Source organism: Limulus polyphemus, unplaced genomic scaffold (assembly GCF_000517525.1).
Source record: "Limulus polyphemus unplaced genomic scaffold, Limulus_polyphemus-2.1.2 Scaffold587, whole genome shotgun sequence".
In the NCBI taxonomy this organism is placed as follows: Eukaryota; Metazoa; Arthropoda; class Merostomata; order Xiphosura; family Limulidae; genus Limulus; species Limulus polyphemus.
The window spans coordinates 399,176-420,939 of record NW_013666197.1 but is presented as its reverse complement, the minus strand read 5'-3'; the positions used below and the strand labels follow the sequence as shown (position 1 = coordinate 420,939).

General features: G+C 31.4%; 1 protein-coding gene across 8 annotated transcripts in view; it reads left to right on the top strand.

Moving 5' to 3' along the window:
• LOC106459288 (cytokine receptor-like) overlaps positions 1-21,764 on the top strand; it is a 108,990-nt gene that overhangs the window by 76,232 nt on the left and 10,994 nt on the right. For all 8 annotated transcript variants that reach the window (XM_013918899.2, XM_022385740.1, XM_022385741.1 and 5 more), the window contains 10 exons: positions 619-779; positions 1,016-1,178; positions 3,138-3,223; positions 5,389-5,626; positions 6,243-6,545; positions 13,257-13,403; positions 15,365-15,517; positions 17,287-17,568; positions 19,136-19,483; positions 21,582-21,672. In XM_013918899.2, the coding sequence (XP_013774353.2) occupies positions 619-779; positions 1,016-1,178; positions 3,138-3,223; positions 5,389-5,626; positions 6,243-6,545; positions 13,257-13,403; positions 15,365-15,517; positions 17,287-17,568; positions 19,136-19,483; positions 21,582-21,672 (1,972 nt within the window). The remainder of the gene's footprint in view (positions 1-618; positions 780-1,015; positions 1,179-3,137; positions 3,224-5,388; positions 5,627-6,242; positions 6,546-13,256; positions 13,404-15,364; positions 15,518-17,286; positions 17,569-19,135; positions 19,484-21,581; positions 21,673-21,764) is intronic.

Sequence of the window (21,764 nt, the reverse complement as noted above, 5' to 3'; positions counted from 1 at the left end):
TATATGTAACTAATATATTTTCTTTCCTTTGGCTATCAGTCAAAATCTCACATAGTCTCTTTTTAATCAATACTACATTTCATTTATTCTGTATGAAAAATTTTAGCTTTTGTATTTGAGGTTTGTATTAGAAGATATTGAAGCAAGTGATTTGATTTTGCAAGTTATTAGTTTCTCCAACTTAAAGAAGCTATAACTTTGTAGTAAATATGATACTAAACCATCATGATATCTCACATGTTTGTTTGAGACTGTGAACTGAGTATTAAAGCTGTGCAAAATGAAAATATTGACTCCACTATGCTATTTTCCAATAACTTTTTTAAGGACAAATTATATTCCTTACTAAGCAGGAGACCTTTTAAAACAGTTGAAAATGTTTATCTCACGGTGTATTGCTGTGTATATATAAGTTTGCAGTTGCTTTCATGACATTAACTTTTAAATTGGTTTCTTAAATGAAATATTTGGAATAATTGTATATTAACCTGTTGTTAAAGATGCTTATAACCACAATTTATTTTCTTATATTAATGTACAATGGTATTGTGCATATACCATTCACCATTACCTTCTAATGTTTGTGTGAACAGTTTAAATTGGAATATTGTTCAACAGTAATTTCTGATGCTCCACTCCATTTGGAAGTTACCAATAAAACTCAGAATGAGATAACTATCACCTGGAATCATCCAAAAGGTTTCCAGTTTGGAGAATTTAAAGAAGGACTTCATTATCAACTGAGATACAGAAATGCAAACACCCAAGATGAATGGAAAGTGAGTAGGACTTGTGATAAAAGTTGTAAGTACTAAAAAAAACGAAAAGTTTAAAATCAGAAAAGTAGCAAGATTGTAAATAAAATTGGTTGGTCAGTTCTTCCAATGAAGAATGTTGAAAGAAAATATGAAAAGTTTATTAAAAATTTTTCAAGATATATTAATTAGATTGGGGCTCAGATTGTTAAATTTTAGTGTTCTCAATGTCTCTCAGCTACATTGTTTATTTTTCGCAGGTGCACGAAGTTGGAAGAGATAAAACTGAATACACTCTAATCGATTTGATACCTTATACCCGTTATGACATTCAACTTCGATGTCGATCTAGTAAAGCAGATCCAAATTTAGAAAAAATGTGGAGTGAGTTTACTATCATTTTATGTCGCACTGATCCTGATGGTAGGTGATTTTGTTGGTGTTGTTGAAATAAAACATTTAATGTTATCAATTTTGTAATGTTAAGCTCATAGACCAATTAAAAACAAAATTCAAACAGAGAACTAAGAAAATATAAGGAAACAAAGTATTTATTTAAAATTAAAAGTAATTTATAAAGTTTTTGGTAATTGTGACACAATGCATGCACGTGTGTGATTTAATAAAAAATTATTGTAAAAACCAAAAAGGAGTTTACTTTTCTGAATAATTTTATTGATGAGTAAATATTTTGTGGTTAGCTTAATGCCATTAAAGAAGCTGTCTCTAAGCTCTAAATTGACTTTTGGTTAAAGTGTGTTTTGACTCAAATTCCTGATTCAAAAATATAGGTGCATAATCAATAAAACATAATTAACCCTCTGTCACTAGGAAAGGTGCACCTGTTGCTTGAGGGAAAATTGCACCATTGAATTAAAACATTTGTTGAAAATAAACTTGTAGTCATTCTTTCGTACATTAAAAAGTACTTGGATTGAAATTAGTCCAATAAAAAGTTTTTAAAAATTAAAAGATTGAGTTTCAGGTTGATTATAACATGCTCTAAATGAAAACATTAGCATTTATGAATTTCCTGAATTTTTCCTGAGCATAATATGGTACTCCTTACTTCTCACAGGATGGAAAGTCAAAATAGTTTTAATAAAATGGCAGCAATATGAACCTTGTATCTTCAGTATAGGTGTAGTGTAATTGGTTTTAACCAGTCATCATTTTTTAACTTTGATTATCATAATGTTATGTCAGTTGCATATTTTTAAGCTTTATGAAATCGTAGACAAGTGATCTAAACAATGAATGAAAGTTCTTTTTCTATTCTTTTCAAATGTATAAATCAATGTGGCTTTAATACAGGTTTAAACTATATTGAATGAAACCTTGTCATGAACAATAAAAAAAATTAGATTGCTTATGTGAGCCATTTGCTACTATTTTTTGTCAGTCCTTGAATAGTGGACAGGTACCAGAGGATTGGAAGTTAGCTAATGTATCTCCTCTTTTCAAAGGAAGAGATATTGTCCCAGTAATTATAGACCCATTAGTCTTACATCAGTTGTGGGAAAAGTATTAGAAAGTCTGTTAAAAGTTTTGAATGGGAAAAAGATACATTTTATTGTATGTCAGTGATCATAAACATAGTGTTGTGTTTTTTGATTCAAAACAAAAACAAAATGAACAGTTTTTTATAAAATACAAGCTTTATGAGAATGTAGGACTACAAAACAATAATTGAAATCTACAACAAAGGTAAGTTTTAAAAACATTTCACAAAGAAAGATTTTCGAATTTCAACAACTGACAGTTCATACAAGTGTCACATATAAAAATAACATGATATGTAGAAAATTAATTTCAAGTTTCAAGCAGTTTTATGTAAAAGCTTTTAATTGCAATACAATAAAACAAACCATACTCTTAAGAACCTGTATGTATATCTTGAAATAATACTTTGAAAACATAAAACATATACTTTGGTATAATCATCTGGGTGAATTTTATAATTTGCTATCTACTATCTACTTTTAATTTTTTATATTTATGACAAAATTGACTTTATATATCTTAAAAGTTATAAGTTTTGATATTATTTAGCAAAAACTTCAAGTAGTAGTTTCTACACTTTGATTTTTCTAGTTTGACATTTTATTGTGCATCACCCTGAATAAAAAAAACAAACAAATAACATGAGCTAAAAGAAACATTTTTTTTACTCAAAATATTGAGAGCAATTCTTCCTTGAAGGATGTTTAAAGAATGCCAGGCTGATATTATTGTATTATAATTCTGGTTTGTCTATTGTGCATATTCAGATATTTATTCAGAGGAAATGTTATTCTTGGTATTTTATTTTTTGTTCAAAATAAGAAATATACTTAAAAGATGTAATGTAAAACATTAGTGTTGCCATCTTTCTTTTTACAGTGCCATATTTGATTCCTGATACCAGAAAGGATGCTTTTGAACAAACCATACTGCACTTTGAAAGACGAATAACTTTATATTGGAAAGTAAGATTTTTTTCCATTTCTGTTCTTTTTCTGATATAGTTTTAATTGTATTCTAACTGTGCATGCATATTAAACATTGATAAATAAATGAATGACCTTAATTTTGATGGGGAAGAAAAATATAAAGAGTGTAACAAGCTTAGGAACACAGTTCAATTATGGCAACATAGTGAAATAAGCATCCAAGAAACTTAAAGTACTTAAACAGTTAGCTTAGCCTAACAGTGACTAATAGGAACATACAGTATCTTTATTATGAATTCCATCTAACTCCAGATGAAATCCAATTAAATTATGAGGTAAAGTTTCTATATACAATTTTTTTTTTGAAATCAGTAAATGAAATAAAAATTACAGTTTATAATTTATGATAACCACTAAGAAAAGCCAGTAAACAGCTTTAAAATGATGGAGTTAGAATTTATGACAAAGTTTTCAAAGAAGTGTGAAGTTATCAAACAGAGAGTAGCCAGTCCGGTTTAGGATTACTGGACTTGTTGAAGAATGTTGGCTTTATCAACTACAAAGATATTTATTTAATAGCAAAGGCAAATTTTTGTTTTAAAAAGAGCTGATAGCTGTAAGACTAGAATGATACACTAAAAAATATGACTACAGATCTTTTCCTTTCACTAAATATAATAGTTTTGACAGGTAAGATATATTTTGATTTAATTATGATATCATTATTAATATCGGATGGACCTAATAAAAAGGTTTAATACTTTCATGGATTATATTTTTAACCGAATGACAGTCTTATGGATTACTCTTAAGTGGAAATCTACATAAAATGTAATTTGTGAAAGTTACAGGGAAACATCTTGTTTTATTAAAAAAAATTCAAAGTACCTGTCCCTAGTGACAGGAAAAGTTTTAAGTTAATCAATCAATTTAAATTATTTCATGGACTTTAAAAAAGGTCAATTTTGTTGCATTCTTGGTTTCACTCAGAAACAAAGTTCTGAGCTACTTATACCATCCACCTCAAAAAGTAATTGTTTAGCAATTCAGTCATGCTAAGAGCCACTCAACAATAACGGACGGTAAATCTACATTTTTATTCTTTAAGTTACGTCACCTTTTGAAATATGAATGATTGTTTGATTAATTCCTAACAATTTAGTGGAGAATATCCTGCTTACTGAATATGATTTGGCATCAATATTATTCATGCTTGTTCTCCTGTCATTTAAAAAATGAATGTCGAGCTTTTCCTGCATGCGTAGCTTTTCGAATGTTCAGACAGACACCACGGTTATCTATATTTATATAAGATTATTGAATTTTATTTTGTGATGATACCTATTTATTGTTTTAACTGTTATGTAGTATAAATATTTGAATGTTAAACCTTTCAAGTTTTTTTAAATACAGTTTTTAAAAGTGGAAGTGATATAGAATCTTTTGTAGAAAATATTCATTAAGTTTTTGTTTCTTTGTATTTTGGCAATAATGAATAAAACAAAAGTAAAATAAAAATAATAAGAGTAATTTGTATATCTGATTTTGCACTGTCAATTGTTGTTCACAATTAATAATTATATTTCAAGTATAAATTATCATTACATTAACTATTTATAAATTATTTTATTTTGTACTTTGTAATATTGAATTTGAAAATGTAACTGTATTGATTGAAATAAATACTTCATTGTATTATGTGATGTTGTTGTGGAAGTTTTATGATAGCTGTTTCATAGTGTTTAGATGTTTTTTATTGAAAATTAATTTTTATAGTTGATAGAAATTCAGACAAACAATTTAGAAGATTTCAGATTTTAAACTGTTGATATAGCAGGTTTATGTAAACAGGCCACTGGGGGTAGTAAGTAAAGTTACTGATCTCTGAGGTTGACATTCCAGTCCCTATCATAGTAACTTCCTTGCAGATTCTGTTTTGTGAATATCTTTCTTAGTAGGATACATTTTACAATTCCTAAATTCCTATGTATGACAGTTTTTTTTTTATTGCAGGCCTTTTCCTTTACATGTTAGAATTAACATAAATGTTGTGTTATATGTATAAAAATGTTTATAAATTTATGTTAATACACAATAGTTATTTCTATATGGTTTCTCTTATTCTTTAAAATGTTTATAAATTTATGCTAATACACAATAGTTATTTCTATATGGTTTCTCTTATTCTCTTTATTTTGTAGCCTGTCCCTAAAGAAAGTTATAATGGAGAAGATTTTTATTACGTGATTGAGTGTCTGATTGATCATACTTCACATCCCAAACAAAGTATTAGAGTTCAAAAAGTGGAGGGTTCACTAACTAAATATACATTTGACCATTTGGAACTTAAAATACCATATAAGTTTATTTTATACTCGGTAAACAAAGAGGGTCAATCAGACAGGTCATCAGAAATTTTCGTAGATAGTGTGGAAAGAAGTAAGTAATTAAATAATATCTTTTCATTCATAGCATATCTTTGAGTTATTTATTTGTATTAATTAGTGACAAACTAAAAATTATTGGTTTAAAAAATATAATAAATACAATGATATACAATTAAATAAATATACTTAAAATGAACTTTATGTAATTTTGTGTACTTTAGGAGTAGACTTATAAAAAAAACAAAAAAAAACACAAAATTTGCAATGACAGAGAGTTGGCATTGAACTGATAAGACCGAAGGTAACCTAATAAACTTTTAATTTTAATGTTAAGTAATTTCAGAACATTTCACTGTAGTAATTATTTTTTGTGATTTGTTAATTTTAATTTAGAACCAGTTTTTTTATAATATAATTAGTATAATGACAAAGAATAAAGCAAAATGTTGATCATATGAAGTTTGATTTCCTTCATTTCTTCAAAAAAATCCATGTGTTTCTATTAATTCCAACTGTTTTATAAACATTCCAAATTAGATAACCTTAAATTAAGCTATATTTTTTTAATGAGAATATTTTTGGAAAATGTAATATTATAATCAAAATGCCAGAAGTTATTTAGTTAGTTCCAATTGTGTATGATATTTATATATCAATCTTTTTTTCAGTCATTCCAAGACCAGCCAACATCACAGCTGTTTCTTTTGCCAATGGTACTTATAAGTTAGATTGGGATTATCCTACAGAAAAATTACCAATTACCAGTTTTACTGTCTTCTGGTGTAACAATCCCAAACCTCGTCCTTTTACCTGTAACCATCCTGTCAGCTGGAAAACCTTTTCCGCTGAAATCAATTCAGCAAAATTTGATTTTCAGAAGGATTTAAACTACCAGTTTGCTGTTGCAGCTAATTCTGAAAGATCAACATCGGGGATGGAGTGGGCAGTATGTATTGTTCCTGCTGAAAAAGGTATGCTTTCAAAAGAGAGAGGTATTAATTTGTGTATTCTGGTTTAAGAAGTGGAAATAATATGAAAAGCAAAAATGTCGTTTTTTTATTCAATTTAATAACTTAGGAGTATACTTGTGTCAACATTTGTGAGTTTTTGTCATCTTGTTGAAGTGAAATAGGAAACAAATTCGTCAGTATAACAGGCAAGGTGGCAATCTTGGGACATCAACAATGAACTGATTGTAATTTTTTGCTTAATCACACAAGGATAATCAAGCAACCCAAAAAACTATAGTAAAGTGTCACTTAATTTTTGCATTTGAAAACATAATTTGGTAGTGAAGCTCATACTGATCAAACAGAAAAAGTATTGGTAAAAAGCATTATCAAAAATTATTTTTTACAAGAATGTTTACAATAATTATTTTGTAAAACTAAAATATTTACATACACATCTTTTAACTATATAATATACCATAAAAAGCCATGATAAGTATTTAAGTCCTAAACATTTCCAAGTCTAAGGTATATAATGCAGAACTTACTACAGTAGGTTATTGACATAAATGTTTGTATAAAGTTATGCTAAAGTAAGCAGTAGATTGTTGATTTGTTAGTGAGTGTTACAATACTTACATTTACTGTTGTGTTAGTGGGTTTGTTTGTTGGTTACTTCAATTTTGTGAATATTGAGTTTGTGTTTAGAGGTATCGCATGAGAAGTTCTATATGTACAAGAGAAATCATCAAGAACATGACAGTTTAGTATTATAGCTGAAGTTAGGCATATTGTTTTTTTGTAAAACTGTACAAGTGTAGAACTTGTCAAAAAAATAAGACGAAATCTCACCCAAAGCTATCTCATATACCCCCTTCATTTTTGCACCATTGCAGCAACATGTGCTGATCATGTGACTACTTTCCACCAATCATGTTGTGCCACCTATACTAGTGCAACTATCTCCCTCTACCATTGCAGCACAATCCTCACTTTATCAATTGGCATTCTAGTGTATAGACATGTGTTTTAACTCGTTCCTCATATGACTACAAGATTTTGATTGTGCTTGATCACAACTTTATATCAGTTTGAACTTTAAGTTTTGACTTCCTGTGTTAGATTTCCATTGTTTCTACTTGTTTGTTTTAGAAATGTTTCTGTTTCTGAATTCTACTTTGTTCACATGAATTTCAGATTTAATATAGTACATGTTGAAATTCCTGCCATAAGTAGAATACTAGTCCCCTGGTCTCAGGGTCAACAATGTCTGCTGGGGAAGCAGGGGCTTTAGTTCTCAGGGTTTTCATATCTTATGTTTCGCTAATGATTTTCCTTTCACGTTACAATTTTTGTGAAGAGGGATATAACTACTGTGTGAAAATTGCCTTTCTATGGTGCTTTCCACTTGTTACTGCACCACCACATTATCTGCTGGGTTAGGTATTGTTCTTTTCCCAGGAGGTCTGTGGGAAGTTTTTCAGTGTGTATTTCTCACTCCCCATAGGGATACCCATGTTCAGTGATTTTATATGAGCTTGTGTGGATGGACCTAGTTTCCGAATTCAATAATTTAGGTCATTCATTTCTTCTCTGCTCAGTGTTGGATAAGTTAAATTTTTATACTTCTTTTACCATCTTGGTTGATTTAGTTTAAACTTGCATTTGGAGTTTGATTATTCCTTTGTTTTTTGTTTCTATTTTACTTCTTTTCACTATTCACGTTAATTTATTTGTAAGTCCTTTTTTCATTACTACTAGTTGCGTCTAATTTGAGATTAGATTAGCATCAAACTTTGTTATTATTAACTGGGTACCTTTTTATTCTTATGTTCTTTAGGGTCAGTTTTGTTTTTGTGTCTTTTGTCTTATAGATTCTTTGGATTGACTTGTATATTTGATATTTAAGGGTTGTTTATCTTCTAAGTTCCTTTAGTGGTTTTGTACTTTGGGCATTACTTATTGCTTTTTGTTTTAGGTCAGATTTTATTGTTTTGCAAGTTTGTTATTTTTATGTACTTTGTAGACTTTACAGGTGTCTACGTTTTGTTAGTAATAAGTATTTTCTCCAAGCATGTTTAGTTTAGTTTATGTGTATTTGGCTGCACTTCAGTACAGTTCCATGGGTTTTACTTGTTCTGTCTGTGGGTTTCTGCCTTCTGTGTTGCTCCCTTTCTGTCCACTTCCCAGATCTCTGACCCTCCTCCTCCTCAGGATTGCACCTCATCAAGTTATCTTACCAAGTATGTTTGAGATCTACTACATAAAGGAGTTATTGAACAGGAAGTGTCCACTTAACCAGGATTTTAATTTCATCTGTTTGTTGTCTTCAAAATACATAAGGGATTGGAGTCCTATCATAGCTATTTCCTGACTGTTTTCATATCTGGAGACACCTCACTTCACTGTAGAATCCTACCTCTCACTTTGGTGAGTTTTTTCTTCAGTGTCATGTAATTTTTTTTCTGTTCGTTCACGCCTACCCTCTGATCAGACTCTTTGCCTGGGTCTTTTCCCTTATCCAGTTCACTCCTTGTTGTTGTCTGCCAATAGGCCGGCTCAGACATGGTTCCCTGTGCTTTGGCCCTTACTGAAGCTATGGCCTCTGCCCTTATCTTTGTCCTGATTGCACCTCCAACAACTGGGATCGGACGGTTCTCACCCCCCTGTCACCACACTCCTGCTTCTCGTGTGACTTCTGTCTGGCCCTGTGCCTCAACTCTAGGAGTCACTTTTTGTGTAGTGTCTTTCCTTACCTACATCAGTCGTTTTTCCTCCTTATCTATATACCAAAGGCTTTGGTCTATTGACCATGGCTTACAACCATTCCATTCTTCTGTCCCTCACCTGTCCCAATCGTTCATTAGGTTGTTTGTCCAGGGTTTGTTTATTTCAACTGTTGCTCTTTTTAGGGCTGCTCTGTCAAACACTTTTCTTTCTCCCACTTCCATAATGCCTTCCCTTTCCAGGTTACTTCCCTTCTTTTCTGAATCTTTTGTATGGTCCATCCTCCATGTTCCTATGTTCTGTCAGTTTAGGATCTCAGTGTTGTCCTTCATACCCTGACCAGTTCTCCATTTGAATCCTTTGCAATGTATCATTTCCCTTAAGACCTATTTCCTCCCTCTCCTAGCATGCAGTCATTGTCATTCTGATGTTTTGCCATTAATGTTTCCCACATCCTTCACTATTCTTCATACGTTATCTGCTATTTGGATCGGACCTTCCTTCCCAGGACATTGACTACCCAGGAAAGTTGTTGGGCCTATTCTCCTATTTCCTTACCTTCCTTTTCTCCCCTATTCTCTCCTTCAGATCCGGATCAGCTACTTTGTCCAGTTCATTACCTGCAATGTTATATGGCTCGTACTGCCTCCTAACATGGTTCTTGTTCTTGTCTCATTGTACCATGGAATTCCTCCTTGTCCCATGATCTTTTCACATATTATGCTCACTGGTTAGGTTCATCAACTCATACGACTGGTGTATTCTGACCATGGTGTGTCTATGGACAATCGCCATCTACATTATGTTTCTTCACACCAAATTTGTCATCTAACTATGTCTTTAGCTGCTTGCACCCTCCATCTTTTGGAGGATATCATTCAGACTGGTATGTAGCCAAGTCACAATACATTTGTCACTCTCTATCTGCACAACATAGCTGTGTCTTCTTCGAGCGGCTATCGTCTTTCCCCTGTGGTCAGGTGTGCTGAATATTATATCATGGCACTAAATCTGTATACTTCCATAATGCTCACTGTGGAGATGGAGTGTTTCTGCAAGACCACAGGCTGCTTATCCAGTGGTGTGTATATATCTATATATGTATTTTTCTTATCACTATATCATATATAAAGGACTGTCACTTATGGACTTCATGAATAAAGCAGATGGAGATTTTTGTCCATTTCTACTGACCTGTGATTCTTATAATTGGGTTTTTCTACTTTCCAAAATCACCCATTGCACTGTCTCCAGTGTGTTGTTTCTGTGGACTCCCCAATGTGTATCCCCCCTCTTCTTCTAATGGAGTACAGGAGTCCTTGCCACTTCTGGTTCCCATCGCTGATGTGGTGGACTGTGGCGGTTTTCTCTGGAGTGGGATTGGTACGATAAAACAAACTTCATAGTAATATGTACCTTTTCTATGAAAAGAGGGCTATGGTCTTTATATTTCATATTATGGAATATCATAATATGTTCAATCCAAGGTGCTTCTCCTGGATGTTTTTTGTCCGGGTAGACTGCACTTGTTGATCACGAAATACACATTTTATGCAAGGTGCTTTCACTGGATGTTTTCTGCTCAGATGGACCACACTTGCTATACTAATAAAATACAAGGTGCTTCTCCCAGATGTTTTTGCCCTGGCTGACCTCACTTGTTGTTCACAAAATAACTTTTTTTATGCAAGATGTTTCCAGTGGAAGTTTTCTGACCAGATGGACCACACTTGACATAATCTGACATATACCAAGGTGCTTCCCTCAGTTGTTTTTCCCCGGGCTGACCACACTTGGCTATCTTAATATAAATCCAAGGCACATCCCCTGGATGTTTTTTGCCCAGGCTGACCACACTTGTTGATCTTACAATCTTATGCAAGGTGCTTCCACTGTTGTTTTAGACTTGATGGACTGCACTTTTTGCTCGAGCAGACTGCATTGACCTATTCATATACATTTACTGTCCTTTATCCCTAGCCATGTATTCTTATATTTGATTCCAGACACCTTCTTCCAATGTGACTATGATTGTCCCATCTGCTCACAATTGTCACATATGTGGACATCTTGCGTACTATCTGTTGTCATGAGTGGAATCTGTATTACATGACATGGTGCCTGCCTATTCAGTTCTGCCCTATGTGTCTTACTTTGTTCATTACTGGGCAAAGAGTATACTTGTTCCAGAAGTATTGCTATACCCCACAGGTGTCCCTCCTTTTATAATTGTTGCACACCTGTTATTTCAAGGTGGTTGTTCTTCACTTTTATTGTTACTTTTGTACCTCCACTGGCCCCTCCATTGTTTCAGAAGTTAATGTTTTCAAACACTGAAAATCTATTTCCAGAAGGTATTTACTTCCTCTCAACCCCTTCCCGCCCTTCCTCCCCACTGATTTGCTGGTGTTTCTGGTTTGTATCTACCAATTCTCAAAAGTGAAGATTGTGCTGTGATGGTAGAGGGCGGTACCTGCGTTAGTATAGGTCGTGCAGTATGATTGGTGGAGGGTAGTCACATGATCAGGATATGTTGCTGCAATGGTGCAAAAATGAAGGAGTATAAAAGACTGGTGCACTGTTGAAAAATTTTAGTAATGCTTAGAGATAGCTTTAGGTGATTGGGGGTAAGTATTTATTGGAAATACATTTTCAGTGTCAGAAAATGTTAACCTTTAAACTATTGTTTATTGATAAGTCCTAAAGAACCTACCCAACAATGGAAACCATTTCAGTGTTGGTACTTGCATTTGAGAAGGAAACAAATTTGCATATTTTACTGCTTATGCTTAAGTGACTTCAGATATTGTATTGCTGTAATGACTGATATAGTCACAAATAATTGTATTGTTATACACATTACAAGATAGTATTAATTTAATGAAGAAGTGCTTATAGGAAGAATAAAAATGGTGAATTCCTCGTTATTTGGTATTCCTACAATTTCAGTCTTTTACCTTGCTATGGTTACTCCAGGCCTTTGATCAACACATATTTAAAAGTAATACATGTATTTACTGAATTGCATGTAATGCTAGCTCATTCTGACAAAAATCTTGAATTTTTCTGCTGAGTTCATTTATAAAATAATGATTATTTTAACACACATACAATTTAGTTAGAAAGCCAGTTAGATTATAATAATTATAGGACATTGTAACAACCACCATACCAAAAATTAGGGTTAACTTTTATTGAGACTTCGAGTGCATAAAAGTACCATACCCACACTTAAGTATTAATTTTTTTTGCTTATTATTATGAAAGAAATTAAAATGTAAAAATCAGAAATTTATTATAATAGATTAAAAATAGAAAAAAATCAGATAAAGAAATTTCTCTGAGTCAGACTGACTAAAGTAAATTCAGAGATGTATCTTTATTAGAAATATGTTATTAAAAATTCTGATTTTTTATATACAACATACTTTCAATGTTCACTAAAAGTTTTTGAAATTTGATTAAGATACATTAAGTAAATTTAGAAATATATAATTTATAGTAAATATTAATTCTCCATTGTGGGCTCCGTCAAATGGACTGACCCCGTGCACATAGGGTTAATAGCTACTCCATATTATATATATATATATCACATAACATTTGGAAGACTTATGTAATATTAATAGAATTATTCATCATGCCACTATGTTATCTTTCAGTCAGTCAAATCAAGTAAAATATTTCAAGTTTATTCACGAGATGTTTTGTAAATAAGTGAAATACCAATTATTGCCTGTGGCTAACTTATGCAAATGTTGTGTATGAAACATAGGGTTGCCTGTCACATATGTTTCATCTGAATTGTAGATGATGTGTGTATGTTTTATTAATTTATCAATATCTCTGAAAAGACATATTTGGTCATATATGGAGTAAAACTTCACAAATATTACAAACTAGTAAATGCAAGGTAATTGAAGAACAGTAATAGTTTTCACTTTTTAAAATCAATGAACTGTACCAAAAAACAATGTTTTAAGGTAATAATTACTTTTTATTTAGCATTGGACAAAGTGGTTATTGATGTCTATGCATGTAATGAGAGCTGTCTGATTGTAAAGTGGGTTTTAGCATGTAAAGCTCAGAAGAAATTAATTCAGGAATACATCGTACAGTATTGCCAATCTACTTTGAATCAGTCTTGTCTTGGTAAGTGGTTTTTAATTCCAAGTCTTGAAACAGATATTTGTTTGTCATGTATAAGATCTACAGACTGTTTATATATTTTCTGGACATTATCCACGTCATTATTAGTGTATATTTTACCCTTTAATAGTTGTATTTATTCTATTAGTAATTATCAGAAGTCACCAATTTTGAATTAATAGATAAAATGATGATTTAAAACTATTTTACAGTAAGTTTTTTTACTGTTCAGTATTGACTTTATTTAGTTAAAGTTACCAAGGACATATTTTTAAGTAGGCTGAATGTTTTCTCACATAATTTACACTATTTATTCAGTACTATTTAATTTAATGTCTTGTACTTTATGTGCCAATGTATGCAATACAACAAGCATTATGAACCCCATATATGAGAGACAAAACAGAAACACTGGTAAAATGTAAAGACTTTGAATTTTCTTGTTTTGTACATTTTCTTATTTGCAATATAATTGTCTAAAATTGTGATTTGTTTTTAATTTCATATATTTCATTGAAATTTACATCTCACATGTGAAACTTCTCAGTGTATGAAGTGTCTTAAACAATTCAAAATTCACACATTTTTTAAATCTAATAATGTCAAATTGGCAAAAATAAGCTGGATCAATTTGTTATTGGCACCTGTGTATCATCAAAATCGAGAAATATGCCTCAAAAAGCTTTGAATGTAGGCCTTTTTGGTGTTCTATTGTCGGGGTCACAGAATGATTGTGTGTGTGTAGGTTTAGTTTTTACATGAAAGTAATTTTCTTCAGTGTTTCTAACTTTTCACTTTCATGCATTTCTACAAATATTCTGGTTGTAACTGTCTTCTTCATTCTGTGCATTACCTAGTAGTTACACTTGGATATCATTTGCACCCCTGCTGATAATTACTTTCACATTTTGTTAAAGAATTGCACTCTGCATGCAATTCATTTTTAACATTTCATATCACTTTGAAAGCATTATGTAGGGTAGTTTATTGATGTGGATGTGCAGTTAACTACCAGTAACTAGAAATAAACTTGAAAGTAGCTTTGTCTGTTAGTGAAAGATGTAATATCAATATAATGTTTTTATATCATTATTTTCATTACATATTTAGTTTACTTTATTCCCAAAAGTCAATGTAAATCTCGTCTATTAGATGTGCTTTTTGCTAATCTTTAGATTGATGGGTTTTCTGCACACAGTCAATGTAGTAAAATAAATTAAACCAAATGTTTTAATAATGTTGAATGATAACTCATTTAATACAGTGGTTATTAAATTTTTAAAGATAATAAGATCATGTGAGAATAAGCAAGAACATCAATGGAAACTTTATTTGAATAGATAAAGCAGTATGAATAGATAAAGAGTACAACTCCTCTGTGCAGTTAGGCCTGATATGATCTAATATTAGAACCCACAACACAACTATTTTTAAATATTTAAGAAAGGAACTTGCTTTGACTCAAACTTAGACAGGGGTATGATGCAATTTAAGTTTTAATGGCACAAGTGAAAAACTCATGTTTTTTCATTTTCCTTATCTTTGTGTGATACAATGGTAGCTGAAGAGCGCTTGAATTATGGAAATATTTATACTTTTCCCATTTGTTTTATTATGTATGAACATTATTATTTACAAATGTTTTCACTTTTTTTTATTTGATGTTTTCTAGTAATATTAAGTGGAAATTTATATCATTGTTTTAATTCAGACTTTTTTTTAAACAGAGTTAATCAATAAATAAATTAATTAATTAATCAATTCTGCTAAACCAGAAGTCAAGAACACTGTAAGGACAGTAAATATATTTGTACAATAATATAATTTGTGTTTATTTCATTGAATTAGTAGAATATCTTTATAATTTGAATATATATTTACTTCTAAAGATGTAATAGTAAAATCAATTGAGCATGAGTATGATTTATTGACTTCTGATGTAAAACTTACAACATCTCTTAAAGAAATGGTAATAAGTGATCCACATGCTGAAAAAGTTATCTTGAGGGATGGGCTACAGCCATTCACAAAGTACCTTGTCAGTGTTAAAACAAAAACACTAAGTGGACTAGTCAGTGAATTTAGTGAAGGAGTACTTGCCACTACAAAAGCAGGGAGTAAGTACCTGTTATGTGTTCATGTGTGTTTATTATTTGACCTTTTAACCTCCAGGTATCTTTATTGAAAATGCTGTTGTAATGTAGTACAAGTGTATGGTATAACCTGCAATGTAGTACAAGTCTGTTGTGTAATTAGCAACATAGTATGGGTCCATTGCATAACCCACAATCTAGTACAAGTGTGTGTTGTATAATCCACAATGTAGTAGAAGTGTGTGTTGTATAATCCACAATGTAGTAGAAGTGTGTGTTGTATAATCCACAATGTAGTAGAAGTGTGTGTGTTGTGTAATCCACAATGTAGTAGAAGTGTGTGTCGTATAATCACAATCTAGTAGAAGTGTGTGCTGTATAATTCACAATCTAGTAGGTTATACAGCACACACTTCACACACTTCTACTAGATTGTGAATTATACAACACACACTTGTACTACATTGCTGGTTATACAGCACACACTTCTACTAGATTGTGAACACACACTTCTACTAGATTGTGAATTATACAGACCTATACTACATTGCTGGTTATACAAACACACACATTTGTACTACATTGCAGGTTATACAACACACACACACCTATACTACATTGCAGGTTATACAACACACACACACACACACACACACACACACACCTATACTACATTGCAGGTTATACAACACACACACACACACACACTGTGTGTGTGTTGTATAACCTGCAATGTAGTATAGGTGTGTATTATAATCTGAAGTGTTGTACAAGTGTGTTGTATAATCATGTAACATGTATTTGATCTATATTTCCATTTTGTTTAATAACTTCTACTATCACAAGTCTATTATATACCAAATCTATGGTATAGTATGCAATATACTACAAGTCTGTTGCATAAACTCTAAATTAGTATGAATTTGTTGCATAACCATAATATAGTAGAACTTTCTGTTAATTTAGTTGTTTTGTGTAACTAGTAATATTAATGTATAACTAATAATATTGTGCAGGTTTTTTGTATAATCTGCAATGTTTTTCAAGTCTGTTGTATAATCAATAATATAGTACTAGTCAGTTTTATTAGCACATAATATAGTACAGATCTGTTGTACAATCAGTAAAATAACAGGATATATTCTTTAAACAGTATGATAGCACAGGACCATTGTATAACTCGTATAACAAGCAAAATAGCAGGATATATTCTTTAAACAGTATGATAGCACAGGACCATTGTATAACTCGTATAACAAGCAAAATAGCATGTAATGTAGTATAGGTCTGTTGAATAACCAAATAGCACATGTCTGTTTTATAGTACCATTCTGTTTTGAGGACCCAGCAATAAGTCTAAGGACCATTGTATAACTCGTATAACAAGCAAAATAGCATGTAATGTAGTATAGGTATGTTGAATAACTAAATAGCACATGTCTGTTTTATAGTACCATTCTGTTTTGAGGACCCAGCAATAAGTCTAAGGGCTTATAGTGCTAAAAATTTGGTTTTAATACTCGTGAGCACAGATAGTATAGCTTTGTGCATAAAAAGAAACAATTTAACCATTTTGTGATAGAGAATTGAATTTAAACCACAACTTATTTACTGTGTTTTAATATGCATGCCATATCTATTAATTAGTTTATATTTTAAACACATTAGGATTCAATCAATTGATAACCTGCATCAATTATTAATAAATGCTTTCTTATTAATCATATTTTACTGAGTATTTATTATGTTGCAATGATGTTCAAAACCCTATATATATATATTTTTTTTTACAGCACCCACTGAACCATTAAATATACAAGGCAAAACAAATTCCACAGCTATTAGCATTACCTGGCAAAGGCCTGAGCATCCAAATGGTATCATAGAGCATTACATCATTTGGTTTAATGGACATAACAAGAAAGTTGATCACTGTGGGGAAAGTCAGCTCTGCTCTACTGTTATTGATGAAGACATCAGAAGTTATACAAACTATTCAATTAGTGTTCAGGCCTGTGGTAAATATTCATGTTCCAAAAAGTCCAGCATCTTCTATGCCATGGTTGGTATCAGAGGTGAGTTAACAAAACACAAAACATAACATTTAAATATACTTCTAAAAGCCTGTAATATGGGTTTCTGTTATGTTACTTACCCTTCACTAGCTGTTAGCTCTTTTGTTTGATATGAATATTCTATAAATTGTGTGGTATGAGAGTTCAAGACTTATGAACAATGTTAAAAATTTGATATAAAGGTTTGTAAATTGTTTTTTGTTACCTGCATACAATTCAGGCATAAAATAAATTAAAATATATTTTCTGTTACTTTTTTTGAGATAATGTAAAAGCAAAACAAGATGTCATACATTTTAAAGAGAATTTTAAAAACAGATTTTCTTTAGTTTTTGTCTGTTTAAAATATTTTCCTTATAGTGTAACTTTATATGGTGATATTTAACTTTTTCTCAACATTCACCAGCTTAGATTAAATTATCTGATGATTTTAATCTTTCATCAACATTCACCAGTTTAGGTTCTTATCTGGTGATTTTAACCTTTCCTCAACATTCACCAGTATAGATTACATTATCTGATGATTTTAATCTTTCATCAACATTCACCAGCTTAGATTACATTATCTGATGATTTTAATCTTTCATCAACATTCACCAGCTTAGATTACATTATCTGGTGATTTCAACCTTTTCTCAACATTCACCAGTTTAGGTTCTTATCTGGTGATTTTAACCTTTCCTCAACATTCACCAGTGTAGATTACATTGTCTGGTGATTATAACCTTTCCTCAACATTCACAAGTGTAGGTTACATTATCTGGTGATTTTAACCTTTTCTCAACATTCAACAGTTTAGATTACATTATCTGGTGATTTTAACTTTTCCTCAACATTCACCAGTGTAGATTACGTTATCTGGTGATTATAACCTTTCCTCAACATTCACAAGTGTAGGTTACATTATCTGGTGATTTTAACCTTTCACCAGTTTAGATTAAGGAGTCGGTTAAGTACTTTTATATTTCTTCTCTTACTCTATCTATATTTCTGTCTAATTATTTTTTTCCTAAATATCTTTCCAGTTTGTCTGTTATTTTGAAAATTTATCATCGAGGATAGTTTCACTTGCACGCTTCTGTGTATTGTTTTGTATGACCTTAGTCAATATTCTATGTTAGTGTCACTTAATTAATATCCTTATGAACTTAGTGTTTGACCTCTAGTATTTTTACTTTGGAAACTCTGTGAGATACCTAGGTAATATATTCCTTGCATAAAAAAGAATTTCAGATCTGTGGATTATTACAGTGCATTTTAAGTAATATTTATTTTTATTATTATTAAATTTCTCAATAATATTACTTTACTCTTATGGCTACTGTTTAATCAAACAGACATTATTTCAATATTCTGAAAGAAATAGAAAGATGGTGGAAAGTGACTGGTATGAGGGTATTGTTGAACAATATAGCCATTATTTTAAAACTATAGAAATAATTATTTTATAATTTTTCTTTCAAGACTAAAGCATGCAGTAAAAGCCCTTCAGTGACTTGAATTTATGCAATTATTTCATGTTACTATTAGTCTAGATTAATGTGCTTTGTTTTTTGTCTATTCACAGCACCTGGGATAATGAAGGAACCAGTAGTAGAAATCCTGAATACAACAACTGTTCGTGTACGATGGATCCCTCCAGATGAACCCAATGGTCCAATTGACCTGTATCAACTACACATAGGCTGGAGTAACTCTGAAAACATGACAGACTCAGGAGAGAGAGTGTATAATGTTTCAAGTGTATCTAGCTTGGGTGATAAAGCATATAGTTCATATTTTTCACCAGATTGTACAGAGTCAGACCAAACCAAAACATTCTCCTTTCAAATTCAAGCAATCAACATTGAGAATGAGAACCTGCTGAAGGGTCCTCTTAGTAATAAAACAGAAACCCGTCCATGCATAGTAAAAGGTAATATTGCCCTAGAACCACCTAATTCCTATCCACTTTGTGAGAAATCTTACTTATCACTGATCAAAAACTTACTTATTCATATATTCAAGCTTACATGATAGAAATTAAAAAAAAAAAATTATGCTGTGGGAAATTCAATTTTTAAACTGTTTTTGATGTTAAAACAAAGATTTATACATGACAACACTTAGTCTTTTATATTTATATTTATTTTGCTTCCTGTACTGTGTGTACCAGTCTATATTTTAAACTCTCGGTCTGTTTGTGAACCACTGATTTAAGAAAAGCTATTCAACGTAATTAATACTGAAATAAACCTGAAAGATATTTCAATTATTTGAGTAAGATTTAAACTGAAATAGAAAATAATTTGGAATTTCTCATTAAGGACATCAAATCTTGTTTTCAATTTATCAGAAAGAAGTGTTCTTTATTAGTATTGCTGTGTGTTATAAGGTCTGCAGTATAATTCAAAAATATTTGTTTCATATCACATGATTGAACAAAATAGGCAGTTCTTAATCAAGAGGTTATTTAGTGATCATTGAATTGGATTTGTGGTTCTGTTCATAGAAAAGTTAATACTATTCTGTTATTAAATATTAAGTATGTCTTGATTAAGAGGCTTCAAGAGCAAACTAACATTACACTTGGTGTACAATACATAACTAATGTGTGTATATGTCTATACACACACACACACACACACACATATATATAATTAGATGTAAATTCACCAGAGAAAAGAAAAGGAAAAACATTACAGCCACAACACAAACACCCACCACCAGGGCACCAATCATAAGAAGGGTCATCATGTAATGTGCCCTGGTTTTTAGAGGTACTGGCATAAGTAAAACCCAAACTGTGTTGGGGTTACACCATCTATCCAGTTTAACCTCAACTTTGCCAGCCTCACATGATTAAGTCAAAAATTAAATAATTGAGCAGATGGGGCTGCTCTAGCCCACAACAGCTCACATCTTTACCACCTTTCACTGCCTGCAGCCAAAATGTGAGAAGGTGGTTGGCTCACAAAAAATAAAAGCAGCAAGAAATACCAGAATACATTACAACAATGGGGGAGACAGCAAAACTGACCTTAGAAGTTAGCATTCCAGCCCCCCAGTATGATGTTTGGACACAAATACCAATATGTTATGCTAATATTATACTTAGCCCAACCAATATTAGAAGTATAGCTCCCATCCTCCACCCATCCATGCTACTATCTGGATATTCAATAAAGAGATCCACAGAGTAGAAGGTCTTATATAGGGAAGGTGATATAACTACCACTACATTAATCTACCTATACAAGACATGAAATCTCCAATAAGTAATTCCAATTTCCATTACAATAAATTTTAGAAATTATTTTTTGTTGTGCACATTATAATATTATTAAATCACTATTTTCAAATCTGTATAAATATTTTTTTACATGTATGATAAAATAATTAAGAATATTTAATTATAGTTTTATCCTCGGACACTGAAGTAGATTATTTAGATTTAAACATTATGATAATTAATAATTATTGTAATATTAATACTTAAGCATTATTTATTCACAGCTTCTTATGAATTGTAGAATTTGTAGTAATGTACAGTTTTAATATCTAATATTAATATATTAGTACATAACATCATATTGGGGGCTGGAATGCTAACTTTAAGGACAGTTTTGTTGTCTTCCCATTGATGTAATGTATTCTATTATTTCTTGCTGCTATTGTTTCTTTTGAGCAACCACCTTCTTAATCATGTGATGCCAATGAAGTTGAGTTTAAACTGAATAGATGGTGTAACCCCAACAAAGTTTGGGTTTTACTTCTGCCAGTACCTCTGAAAACCAGGGCACATTACATGATGACCCACCTTATGATTGGTGCCCTGGTGGTGGGTGTTTGTGTTATGGCTGCAGTTTTTTTCCTTTTCTTTTCTCTCATGAATTTAAATGTGATTGTGTTTCATATATAGTGTACAATATATGCAACTAACCTAACATTAACTCTAAGAGGCTAGAAGTCGTAAAGAATAAGTTTCGTATATTAGATTGAAAATGTATAATTAATATTGGTTTCTGTTTCAGGACCTGAAGCAGCATTGGTGATTGGTATTGTAGTTGGAAGCTGTCTTGGCCTTGTTCTGCTTGTGTTTATTTTATCTGCTGTAGTGAGATGGTAAGTATGAAGTATAGATTGTAGAATAATAATGGTTGGAGCCGGCTTGAATGGGTAATGAAGAAAAACTTTAATATAAGTTTAACATAACA